General features: G+C 42.8%; 1 protein-coding gene across 1 annotated transcript; it reads left to right on the top strand.

The window, feature by feature from the left end:
• The first annotated feature begins 1769 nt into the window (after positions 1 to 1769).
• FAM69C (family with sequence similarity 69, member C) lies at positions 1770 to 10849 on the top strand. The gene is made up of 4 exons (XM_009074690.1): positions 1770 to 1775; positions 4673 to 5350; positions 8841 to 9005; positions 10634 to 10849. Exons 1-4 carry the CDS (start codon positions 1770 to 1772, stop codon positions 10847 to 10849), a joined length of 1065 nt encoding a protein of 354 aa, XP_009072938.1.
• The last annotated feature ends 1872 nt before the right edge of the window (positions 10850 to 12721 follow it).

Below are 12721 nucleotides of genomic sequence, written 5' to 3'. Positions count from 1 at the left end.
TATCAGTAGTGCCAATGGTTAGGTGGGAAGAGAGGAATCCTAATGGGAATTAAATAATCTATTACTGCAAGCAAGCAAAAACTAATCATAGATTTTCCTTAATTCTGTATAATAAAGGAAGCACAAGTATAGGCTGTGGTCCTGACAGTGTGCAGTGAGTTTCAGTTTCTTTACCCCAGCAGTCTGCTTGAAGTACAGCTGAGCTCAGGTTTGCAGCTGAAGGAATGAATCCTGCCTCCTCCTTACATAGCTGGGAAGAGCACCAAGGTATGGAGGTGCATGGAGCCGCCAAGCTCAGGGAGGTCCAGGCCCTTGCCATCACACTCGCCAGTAAACAGATGGACAGAGACTTGTTGCTGTTCTTCAGTTTGAGAGCATTAGGCATGACTTCAAAAGCCCAGGCAGGGATCAGATTTCAGGCACACGCTTGGAAAGTTGTCTCTATCACTGAGTGATAGCGCAGTTTCAGACTCTCTTTCCAGAGAAAGAGTAGCTGAGATTGCTTCACTCATCTGTCTCTGTAGGTGAGCCTTCAGTAGTGTCGTTAAGGTTTGTAAGCAGCAGTTTTCCCAGATGCTGTTAGAAAAGGATCATCCTTCTAGTGGAATAATTAAAAAATGAGCTCATCTTCATCAGCCCCAAAATAAGTCTTTATACATCTAAGCGTGGCACAAGTTTTGCAGTTATAGAAAGTTAATTGATCTATGAAACAAATATCCTGATAGCTTGAGTCTCACACCTTTTATTAAGCAAAATTCAGTTTCTAAGAAAAACTATTTTACTAGTCATCTGTCATATTTTCAGTAGGACATGAGCCATTTTAAGCAAGTGTGTGGAAATAACCTTGCAAGTGGCATTTCTGAAGGTTTTATTACCTTCTTCTAAGATGTACATCTGTGCAGATGTGTACTGCACTGGGAAGGATGAAATAGCACCGGGCATTTTGCAGGGATCAACTTTATCTTTCAAAAGAATCTCTTAGTCTTTCCTAATGCCAGTCTCATCTTCATTTGCACTGAGCACACTAAATCATAGCAATCACTTTCTGTTTCCTCTGGAGAAATCAATTAATTTTGATGCCTTCCAAAACTGGCTCAGTATTGCATTTACACAGGAGAAGTACTAGCTAACAAGGCAGAACATCAGTCTCAGGCCACTGATGGTGGTACAGTGAGTTATTTAAATTTATATAAATCCTAAGCAAGGTTTACATTAATTTAAGCTTTTACATTAATTTAAACCCAGCTTTTTTAACTTATCTTGATAAGTGCACTAAGGATATTAAAAATTATGTAGCCAATTTTAATCAGAAACGTCTGAGCGAGTCCGAACCATGCTTGTGTTTGCATTTTTGTGTAGTACAGCTGCTCCTCTGTAAGGCTTTTGGCTTAGTATCACTTCCATATTTTAGTTTAAAAAATCTGGCACTCAGTGGCATTCAAAGGGTGATCATTAGGTAGATTTAAAACTGTCTCATCGACAGACCTCAAAATGCAGTCATTCAGACAGGGATGGCAGTATGGAGAATCATTTCTGGAAGATTTCTTTGGGGAATTGATTCTTCTTTCTATCAGCAGTGATGATACTCAATCTTATATAGTGAGGTTTGCAGTCAGTACAAAGGTTCCTGGGTTGGTAAATAATAAACAGTCCATCTTTTCATGGCAGGGTAATCTTTATTACCTGCTTAAATGTTTTCAGTCCACCAAAATGCGTTTTACTGCTGTAAAATGCAAGCTGGTACACTGGGCAACACAATAGTACAGGCTATGCCGGTAGGATGGAAGGCTGTCTTGTAAAACTGTTCTTCTTTGGAAAGGATGTAGGGTCAAATAATTGCATCAACATGAACTACCAGTGCAGACTGTCCCTAAAAGGCTGATAGGAAATTGTACAACCTTCTTGATTGCTTATTTGAGGAAGCCGTTTTGAAATCATTGCTTGCTTTGGTGACCAGCAGAGAATGTTACTTCTGGAAGGTTGATCTGTGTTTCTTCACTGTGATACCATGAACTCCTTGGTCAAATTTACTTCTACAGACCCCAGTTTGCAAAACACTGTGCAAGTTCATTGTAAGAAGAATATGATTCAGACACCGTTTGCCAGATGCTAGGTTAATAATCAAAGATTTATGGGTTAAACTGAAAAAAATAACAGACAAGTCCTAACCAGTAACAAGGTTCCAAAATTACTCATCTCCTATCTGAAGTGTGACTGCTTTTTCCACAACTACTTTTCCTCATTAATGCCCTTGAGAACGATGTGATGTCAACATAAGAAAATAAGCTGCACATTTACATGTTTGACTACAGGTCATGGGCATATGTTCTTCTAGATGCAAGAGGTCCATGCATGTGGACCCTCTAAGAGTGAGCTTGATGGACCACAGCAAAATTGTCCAAAGGGGCAAGTGTTCACCCATGTGAACCCAATTACAGGACTAAGTCCTATATTCTCTTACTGTAGCAGAAAAGAGTTAGCTTGTGGTCTCTCAAAAGAGAGTTTTAAATGTGCTTATACTTAAAACCCAAAGACAACCTCCAAAATTCCTTCTGCTTGTAATTTTCTTCCAAAAACTGCTTAGAGTTCCAGATGGTAAGAATTGCTAAACTACTTCTGTTAAGAAAACGACATTTCTTACTTAAAAAGATAGAGTAAAATGGTATTACATTCATAGGAGTAGATTTTCAAAAGGAAGAACATTGATCTGCATGCTCTGAAGTCTGCAGACAGCCCAGTGAGTCTGCTTGACTATCCTGATGTGGATGTGGATGCAGATGTGTACGTGTTTCACACCTGCATGGACTCAGGGTCAGGACATTCATGCTAGAAGAAGGAGAGCCTACCTGGCTCTTCTTGCTGGCATTAAATGTTTTCATTTGGGCTGTGAGAACATCAGACCATAAATAAATTTTATGCCTGTCTGAACTGCCCTCAGTCAGCTGTTTTAGTCAATTTATCATCATTCTTGGGTTTTGGACTTAATCCTCCACCCATTCCCCAGTGTGTTGTTTAAGGCTGGACTCTAAATGTTACTTGGCATCAGAACCTATTCCTCCAGTATACACACCTCAGAGACTGTCCTAAGAAAATACTCTATTTGTATGCTATGATGATGTTCCTTATGTCAAGTCTCAAATGAGGTGGGACTCAGAAAGGTTTTGCAAGTCCTCCACATGCAGGGGGACCTGTCAAATTGTTTATATGAAGGTTCAAATGCCAAAAAGCAATGCAGGCAGCTGTCACTGCCAAGCTGCTTCCCAGATGTTTGGCTTTCTATACCACCACATTCTATTCCCCTTTCACCAGAGACCTCTGATCATCCCCTCTCCTGATTCACCCAAAGCAGTCCCTACAGCTGCGCTTCTGAATGGCCACAGGAATATATCAACTGCCTCCACTTTTGGAAATGATGTTATGGAAACAGTTATGGGTTGAAGGAAGGACTGATGAGGGAATCCTTACAGCTCTTGTATGAATTTGCAGTGACCACTTGACTATCAAGCAGCAGTTCCCTTGCTGTAGTTGCACCTGGAAAAAAAGACAGCTTCCATTAGCACTGTCTTAGTTGAGCTGTATTTCTAGCAGTTGTGCTTTCTGCAACATCAGTCCTATGCACATGGCAGACACTACAGGTATTGCTGCTGCAGCCAACAGACACTACTCCAAACCTCCCACATCTCCCCTGGCAAGACAAACACCACTCTCGGGGTAGAGGGTAGTCAAGCTTAAAGACCAAAGTATAAAACCTGTATCTGGTTTCAAGTGTATAAAGCCAGAAGCAGTAGAGAGCTCAAGCTACAGATTCAACTACAGACTAGCTACCCAACCAGTTATTCTCTGCTAGAGAGAAATGGTACTTTGCCTTCTAAAGAATTAAAGAAAAGCAACAGCACAATTCTTCTTAGTGTTTTTCATAATATATGCCAAGACCCATTGTAAACTCACCCTGGAATGGAGATATATAAAAAAAGTATCCAGCAGCTAATATTAAAATTTCACTTCTGGTAATTACATATAAAACCTGAAAGGTCATTTCATATGCCACTTGCATATTTAAAAAATCTTAAATTTCTTAGTCCAGAAGGAACTGAGCACAACCTCTGTTTCCTGTAGTGCAGGATAAGGTTATCACAGCCACATTCAGGGCATTTTGAGTGCAAGGCTGAAACATGCAGGGCTGTGGAAGGTCCCAGAAATACAGCTACACATTGATTTTCCTGTAGTTTAAGTGGGAATGTCTAAGTTATGCTGTCCTGAATCTTCCAGAGAAGTCCTACATTACACTGGAAGTTGCCTCTTGTGCCTTAAAGTGTGACAGCCCATAATCTCACATAGTGCAGCCAAGTGTGTTCAAAGTTTGTCTCACTGAATTCATATCTGTTAAAAACTTCAGAGTAATAGGTCATCTAGTCCATTTCCTTGCCCCCCAAAAGCCTGTCCTTTAATATTCCAAGAATCCATGTTTTGAAGCAAGACTTCCCTAGGAATAGGTCTCTAGAGACTCCTGAAAAAACATTGAATGACCTAATGGTTGTAGAAGGTGTGTGCTTGCAGTTCCATGACTGCAGCAAACCTCTCAAGCATAGGGCTGTTGCTGCTTATTTGTCTGTCTTCTACATGGTCCATGGGTGTATGGGTCTGCTATGAACATTCTGCTCTTTCACTCCAGTGTCTTGACTACAGCAGCGGGGCCCTGACTGGTGACCTCTGTGAAGACCTGTGTGTGGCACAGAAGCTGGTGTACAAACACTGCCTTTACTATGACAGAGGTAAGAAGGTCATTCAGGCTGATTGGAGAGGCCAGCCCATCATACTGAAATCCAAAAACGAAATCTTCTCCAGCTACCAGCACCTCAGTATGCTAGAGGAGGTGGAAACACAGGACATCCCAGAAACAGAGCTTCTGCTGATGGTAGCTTTGGAGGTCAAAAACGCTCTGGGGCTAGAACTGTCTAACAATACCATGGGGCCCCTGTGGACAAGGAAGAAGGGACCACGTTGGAAAGCACAGGTGGCCAGCATGTGGTCCTTGATCCAGCAGGAAGAATATATCTACTTCAGTTTGTTGCAGGACTTCAGCAAACATGTGCTACGAATTATTGGCTCATGTGGACACTTTTATGCTGTGGAATATCTCACAGCTGGACATGCCTGGCACAAAACTCTTTTTCCTTTGGAAGACATTATGGGTCCCTCCCTTACTGGACACAGAAGCAGGGTAAGAGCCATCATTGATATTGCACTCAGCTTTCTGGACATGGTGCAGCATTTTGATAATGATTTCTCTCACCGACTTCACCTGTGTGACATCAAACCAGAAAACTTCGCTATCAGGCACGATCTCACGGTAAGTTAGGTCTGTGGAGTGGTGTTACAGCAATGTTATGTCAAATTCCAGTCTGAAGGTTGCTGTTTAAAAATGACACTTCCTTGAAGAGCTTTTGGCCAAGTTTTTGCAAAACCAATGCATTTATAAGCAACAGGGGAGATCCTCTACTGCTTTTCCTCTTTGTAATGTGTGCAGCTACGTTTTGGAGCACTAAATCCTGCTGCTTGCTTTGAGAACTGCTTCCTCACTTCTGTTTTGTTTCACCTTCTCAAAGGTACCCATACTGACAGGGTCCCTTGGATGTGGTGAGGGATGCCTCCTGAAGGCAAGGGGATTTCAGAAGCTGTAAATGAAGCTGTAATTTTAGTCATGGCAACTACTTCTGGCAGTGATGCTGAAAGGAAAAAAAAAACCCTGAATTTAAAAGCTAAGGCTGAATTCCTTGGCCTGACGCAAGGGGAACTGCCCACATCCAAACACACACATTTGTGGTTTCGTGTTCAGCTTATCTGGTCTGGAAATGATCCAAGCACAGCAACATGAAACTCTCTGCTACTGTTACTCTTTGACTTTTCATTGTACAGCTGTAACTTGGACCTGAGCAGCTATGCATACTTTCCAAGTAGTGATGTAGCTCAGCACCACATTGGTGCGTGTATCTCCCATTCATTCTGTTGACAGCAATTCCTCTGGTTTTGGTTGGAATTGTGTCTATGGACTGGTAGCACTGTGCAGTAAGTGTTTGAAGCAGGCTCACAATTTACAGTGACATCAGTGGAGTTTCTGCACTCTGAGTGAATATAAAGCATTTTCAGGGACTTTACTATTATTTTTAGTACTCACTGAGTGTTAATATAACACTTGAATCTTCAGAGTGCTAGACAAACACTGCCTAAACAACGAGCCATTAAGAGCAATTAGAGTGCTTCCCCTGCACCCTTCTCTCCCCTCCCATTGTTTATTCAGGTGCAAAACAGCAGCTAACAGGGAATGAGTGAGGAGCTACAGCAATAAACTAAAACAAGCCTACCAGAACATAGGCAAAGTAAGGCACAGCAGGGATTCCTCAAGGCAGGCTTTGCACATCTTTTTCAGGAACACAGGGCTGTGGCTGCCTGTGGCTGAGCACACACCAGAGCATCTGTTTTACAACCTACTTACAGGAAAAGAGATTTCATTTAGGAAAAGAGAAAGAATACTGGATGTGTCTTCCCTTACTAGTCCTTCTGGTGAGGCTTATTTCTCCGGGATCTTCCAGTGACTTATGGGGTCCAAAGAGACAAGTAATCGTCTTCTGATAGAGGAAAATACTCTAATTCAGTATTTTCTAGGAGAATTAATTTAAAAAAAAGTGAGTTGCTGCTCACACATGGCTTTCCCAGTTGTACCTTACTTACAGCTCGGGTATCACCCGTTATCACCTCACCGGCCTTGGAGATAGGAGATACAGACAGAAAGCTGAGGTGGGGCAGGGATGGAAGGGGGATGGGAGACGGGACAGAGAGAGCTGCTAATCAGTGAAAAAAGAAGCTGAGTGAGAAGCAGAAATTCTAGTTAGTGGTACCAAACAGTTCCAGAATGGGAACACAGCAAAGTAGCCTGTTTTTTGTTCCATATGTTTGTTTTAAGCAGTTTATTCACTTGCTTGTTTCTCATGCTCTGTATAGAATAATAATAAAGCCTGTAATAGTATAACTATTCCTTATTCAAGAAATGAGACTTATAATGCCCAAAGAAATGTGTCTGGAAGGCAATAGTTTTATTTCAGGATTATTTTCAACTGGTGAGGATAAGCCTCCAGCCCTCACTACAACCTTCACTTGTTCTCCTGCAGTAAGCAGAGATCACTGCCTGGTAGATCATCTGGGAAAATTTAAAGGTGCAGAGCTGGAAGGAGGTTTGGGTGAATGCACAGTGCTCTGGGAGAGCTTCCTTTTTTACCAGCACCTCAGAGAGAACTGGAAAGATTACAACACTTTAAAAATGACTTAAAATCAGGTCAGCAGCCAACCTGCATCCTCCATGAGTTTCCTGATGTACCTTCATCATCAATTACAATCATAACAAACCCCATCAAAATGTAGTGGTCTATAGGTAGAGCATCACCCGGATCTGTCTTCACAGGTCTGGCTGGATGCCCACACGTTTTTGTAATAGATGAACTTCAGTGAAGCCACTGAACCATTCAGCTGCTGCATGTTAGGGAACCAGGGCTGGTATTCCTAGCAGAGCAATGGATCAGATTAGCAAATGTGCTTAGTGCTGGCAAAGGCCCCACCTGGGAGCTGATGCAGTGACCCTAGGACTGGGGAAACCCTGCACTGCTTTCACTGTCTCTTCTCCAAAGAACTGAACAGCAAATCTGCAGAAAGCTTAAGGAAGTAAAGCAGAAAGGAAAAAGATTTGCCTGTCCAAAAGTGTGAAATTCCTCAGGCTACATCATCATTATAAAGCTCTCCAAAAAGCTTAAAAATGATTGTGTTTTTAAGCTATGCCTCATTTATTTAAGATTTTTCCCTGGGGAAAAAGGAGTAAAATAGAATGAAGATTAGACAATGTTCTTTGTTTTGCCTGTGGAAGGTTTATTTGGCCTTCTAAAAACCAGACATCTTTAGTTCCTGGGGTTGATCCAGTTGCTGTTCCAGTCACGCAGTTCAGATTCTGGAAGAAGAACGCAGAAACTGTGACTGTGTCCTTTGCTCCCAGAGTGGTCTCATCCCTAGCACAGGCAGCAGCTCCACAGACCCCTTTGTGCTGCGTACACACTGCTTTGTAAACTTTGTGTCAGGGTGAGAAAAGTGATTGATCCTTTCAGTCATGGTTTTTTTCTGCTGTGACCAAGTGCTGACTGGACTCTGTTAGGGAACATATTTCTGGACAACCAGAACAAGAACTGGGCAAAAATAAATGCTTCAAACCATAGCAAACTGGATTGGGCAAAGCCAGACCCACCTTTCAGCAACCTCAGGGATCTCTTTCTATAGCTGAACAGACTCAAGCCCACTGAATGCAAGGGTGGGTTTGCAGGAGCTGTACCAGGTGCAGCTAACCCTGTGCATCCCACTGCTCCTCTTCACAGTGGCAAAGTCAGGGGTTTAGTCTGAATGATGGGTTGTGAAATGATACTGTCTGGCCCATGGATAATTGTGCACCATCATATAATTAAAAGGTTGAAGTGCCATATGCGTATGCTACAACAGCAAGTAAATCAGTCTTCAGGTTGGATAGTTCCAGTTTAAGGCAAATCAATCCAATTGACCCCAGGGACGCACAAATAATTTTGCCTTTCCCCTTGTCATAAGCACTGGCTGGTTTTGTTTAAAAAGTGGTGTTTATAAGGCTAGTGTGGCTCAGGTAAGCAAAATAAAGCCCTTTCATTGTGATCCCAGTTCTCCACTGGCAGATGCTCTTCACACAGCATTTCCAAAAGCAAGCTGAAAGAATGCCTGCTCAGCCCTGTCCCTCAGGCTGTGCCATGCCAGATCTGATGGGTTGTTTTGATCCACAGGTGGTGGCCATTGATGTGGATATGGCCTTTTTTGAACCCAAAATGAGGGACATCCTCGAACAGAACTGCACAGGAGATGAAGATTGTAATTTTTTTGATTGCTTTTCAAAATGCAATCAGAAAATCAGAAAATGTGGAGCACAGAGAGCCAATAACAACTTGCAAGTGAGTAGACACAGCTGTTTTATGCATCCATTCCTTTTAAAAACACATTGAGTATAAAATGTGTGGTATGTACTAGGAGGCTGTGAGGTGAAGACAGTCACGTTTTTAAACGTGGCCACATAAGTGTCAGTCCTGCTCAGAAACCTTATCTTGGGGCATACAAATGGATCTTTATATTCACTAGTGCTTATTTGCTATGTTTATGTGTAGCTGTTAGCCCAATGCCTCAGATAGGATAGCAAACTAAGTAGAGGCAGGGGATTAGCATTACTCTCTTCATTGATGGTAAAGTTGCATCGTTGAGTTCACCTCAAATCCTGTGCTCATTTTTGGGCACCTCACTACAAGGAAGACATTGAGGTGCCGGAGAGAGTCAAGAGAAGGACAACATAGCTGGTGAAGAGTCTAGAGCACAAGACTTATGGGGAGCGTCTGAGGGAGCTGGGGGTGTTTAGTCTGGAGAAAAGGAGACTTGGGGGGAACCTTATCACTCTCTACAACCATCTGAAAGCAGGTGGGGTGGGGGTTGGTCTCTTCTCCCAGGTAAGAAGTGACAGGACAAGAGGATATGGCCCCAAGTTGTACTGGGGGAGGTTTAGTTTCGATATTAGGAAAACGTCCTTTCCTGAAAAAGTGATCAGGCATTGGAAAAGGATGCCAAGGGAAGTGGTGGAATCACCATCCCTGGAACTGTTCAGAAAACTTTTGGATGGGGCATTTAGGGACATAGTTTTGTGACAGACTTGGCAGTGCTGGGTTAACAGTTGGACTTGATGATCTTAGAGGATTTTTCCAATGATTCTATGGTTCTGTGAAAGTCAGGGCTGTCCACATGTAAGCAGTGGCTGTGATTCTCCACTCTGCAGATGTAGTATAGTGGAAAGGGGTGTTCTTGGCCGTGGGATGAGGTGCTCACGCAGCTTATGCTGGCAGGAGGCACTAGTGCAGCAGAGAGGCTGGAGGAGTCTAGCTAGTCAGTCTTTTGCCTATTTCTCCAACCCCCTCGAGCTCACCACTTGTTATGCAGAATCATAGAATCTTTTTGATTGGAAAAGACCTTTAAGACCATCAAGTCCAACTGTTAACCCAGCACTGCCAAGTTTGCCACTAAACCATGTCCCTAAGTGCCACATCTACATGTCTTCTAAATATCTCCAGGGATGGCAGCTCATCCACTTCCCTGTGCAGCCTGTTCCAATGCTCAACAACCATTTTGATGATTGTTTTTCCTAATATCCAATCTCAACCCTCCCTGGCACAACTTGAGACCATTTCCCTTTGTCATATTACTTGGGAGAAGAGACCAGCACCCACCTCACTAAAGCCTCATTTCAGGTAGTTGTAGAGAGCAGTAAGGTCCTCCCTCAGCCTCCTTTTCTCCAGGCTAAACAATCCCAGCTCCTTCAGCCCCTCCTCATAGGACTTGTGAAGTGCAGGAGCAGCCTGAGAAGAAGAGGCATTCCTCAGCTTGAGCACAGCCTCTGTGGATACTCCTTTTCTGTGCCTTCCTCTTTGTATGGCTAGAGGCATTTTGGATTCAGATGACATTTTGCTACAGTCCCAGTGAAGCAGCAGGGCATTAGTTGCATCTTCTGAAAGACAACAATCTGCTTTTTCCCTTTCCTCAGGTAATTTGTGACAAAATATTCCGTCGCTGGTTTTCACCAAATCTCAGGGGAGCGTTGATTTCCCTCCCCCTGCAGCTGCAGCTGCAGAAGGCTGTGCAGGAGTGTGCGGAGCCAGGGCACGCAGACACCGCTGGGTACCAGAGGACTCTGAAATCTCTCTCTGAGTTATACCACCTGCTTCGGGTCACTCAGCAAGAACTGCAAAGAGCAGAGTAGGCACAAAAGACAGAAGAGCAAAGGCCACATCCCAACTGGTGCTAAGGGACACTATCTGAGGCAGTCTCTGTCTCTCCTCCTACCCATCGCACATTTAGAGCACAGAGATGGCTTTTCTGCTATGCAAATGAAATTCATGGCTGCAGGTGCAGCACATCCCGTTAATATCCCATCAAGTGTGAAAATGTTTTGCATTACCTGGATTCTGTTCTTGCTTATTTTCCTGAGCTAGCCCTATCCCTCTCCATCAGCATTCAGCACATCGTTCACTTACTTAGGAGAGCTGTAGTCACTGCTCAGATAGCATCTGTCTGAGTGCAGTGCTCAGAGAGAGGATGCATTTACATAAGAAAAGTGTAAGTGCAGCAAAACTGCTATCAGTAATTAAAAGAGTGGGTGGGTGGGTAGGTGTGGATAAGTCCATGCATGGTGTTTGTTTTAATTTCTCTGTAGAATAAGGTTTTTAAAGTAGGGACAGAATGCTCTGTGTGGAAAAAAAAAAAAAAAAGGTTCTCAAATAGGGAAATGTGCTGTCACACAAGCAAAGAGTTACTTTTGTACAAAACAGTCCTTTCTGATGTCCCCAAATGTATTTTCTCTGGGGCATTGCATTACCTGTGCCGTAAGTAACTTTCTGGGGAGAAATTATGTAAAGGTACTTTGGGCTTTTCTAGAGCAAAATAATTATACTCTTGCTGAGTTCCCATGTGGGTACTCATATTCTGCAGTGGAGAGGTATGAATAATGCCACTGAGTTTTCCCATGTGAACAAGGCCTCAGGCACTTGTACATCAGAGCACTTGATAAGAAGCACTCCTCTGCCAGAGAGCAGAATTACCCAGGAATGTCAACAATCTGTCCTTTGCACTGAACAGAACAATATCCAGACCCAGAGTTTTCTTCCACAGTATTTTTGCAATGAACAAAAGTAAGATTTTTTTGTATTAAATCATTCTCGTGCAATCAGTTACATAAATAAAGACCCATAGATTCACTTAAAATCATTAACTGCCTTTCAAATGTGCATAGCTGTGGCTGGAAAATTTAACACACAGGTTCAGAAGACATTGCATGTGCTTAGGCCTAGAATGGAGCAATAGATCCATGAGCTGGTTTTGGCATGAGAACCTTGAATCCCGCACAAACAGAAACCCCAGCAGCCTATGACAGCTCCCAGCTTCGAAGGACTCCTCAATGATAAGACTGGCAGTGCTGGTTTGTGGATGTGAGACATGTAACAACACTTAATCTGTTTCATCTTTATATCCCTCAGCCTTATGACAGCCGTGAAGCTGTGAGCACCATTTATACATAAACTTCCCATTTCTGGAGAGATACTTTAAACTGATATTAAAGGGTGCCTGTGACCAGAAAAATGGGAGCTGCTTAGGAGGCCTTGACCCTTAAAAACTAGCTCAAATTTTCAGACTATGACTAGATTTAATCTATATTTCTTACAATAAACTACCATATTTTTTAAAATCACACAAGCCCTCAAGAAGCTCATAGCAAGAGCAAGGTTGGCTGCCTTGCCTGGGGCTGGACAAACTGCTGCTGAGCCAAAGCTACTGCTTAGATGCTCCTGACTGGTAAATTTGTGTCCATGCATCTCCTCTAACCAGGGAGGCAGACAATGTTTCAATACTTTAGGATCATCCTTTGCAAAGAGATGCAGGAAGGCAAAGCAGAATAAGAAGAAACACAAATTTCAGAATTAACCCTGTTACAAAGTTATTAAATTGATAGAGAAAATAATTCAGGATATAATCAGATTATGGTAAAGGGCTGGGGATAGATAACGTATTGGGTAAAGAGAAAACAAGGAGATGAGGGAGAAATAGAAAAAAGAAGTAAAAGACATGACCCCCTTTG

Source organism: Acanthisitta chloris, unplaced genomic scaffold (genome assembly GCF_000695815.1).
Source record: "Acanthisitta chloris isolate BGI_N310 unplaced genomic scaffold, ASM69581v1 scaffold1595, whole genome shotgun sequence".
NCBI lineage: Eukaryota > Metazoa > Chordata > Aves > Passeriformes > Acanthisittidae > Acanthisitta > Acanthisitta chloris.
This window is presented reverse-complemented; position numbering and strand designations above follow the sequence as displayed.

Excerpts from the sequence above, each read along its gene's own strand:
- FAM69C (XM_009074690.1), top strand. Across the intron at positions 5,351-8,840 it reads CTATCAGGCACGATCTCACG|GTGGTGGCCATTGATGTGGA; the intron begins GTAAGTTAGGTC and ends TTTGATCCACAG. Across the intron at positions 9,006-10,633 it reads GAGCCAATAACAACTTGCAA|GTAATTTGTGACAAAATATT; the intron begins GTGAGTAGACAC and ends CCCTTTCCTCAG.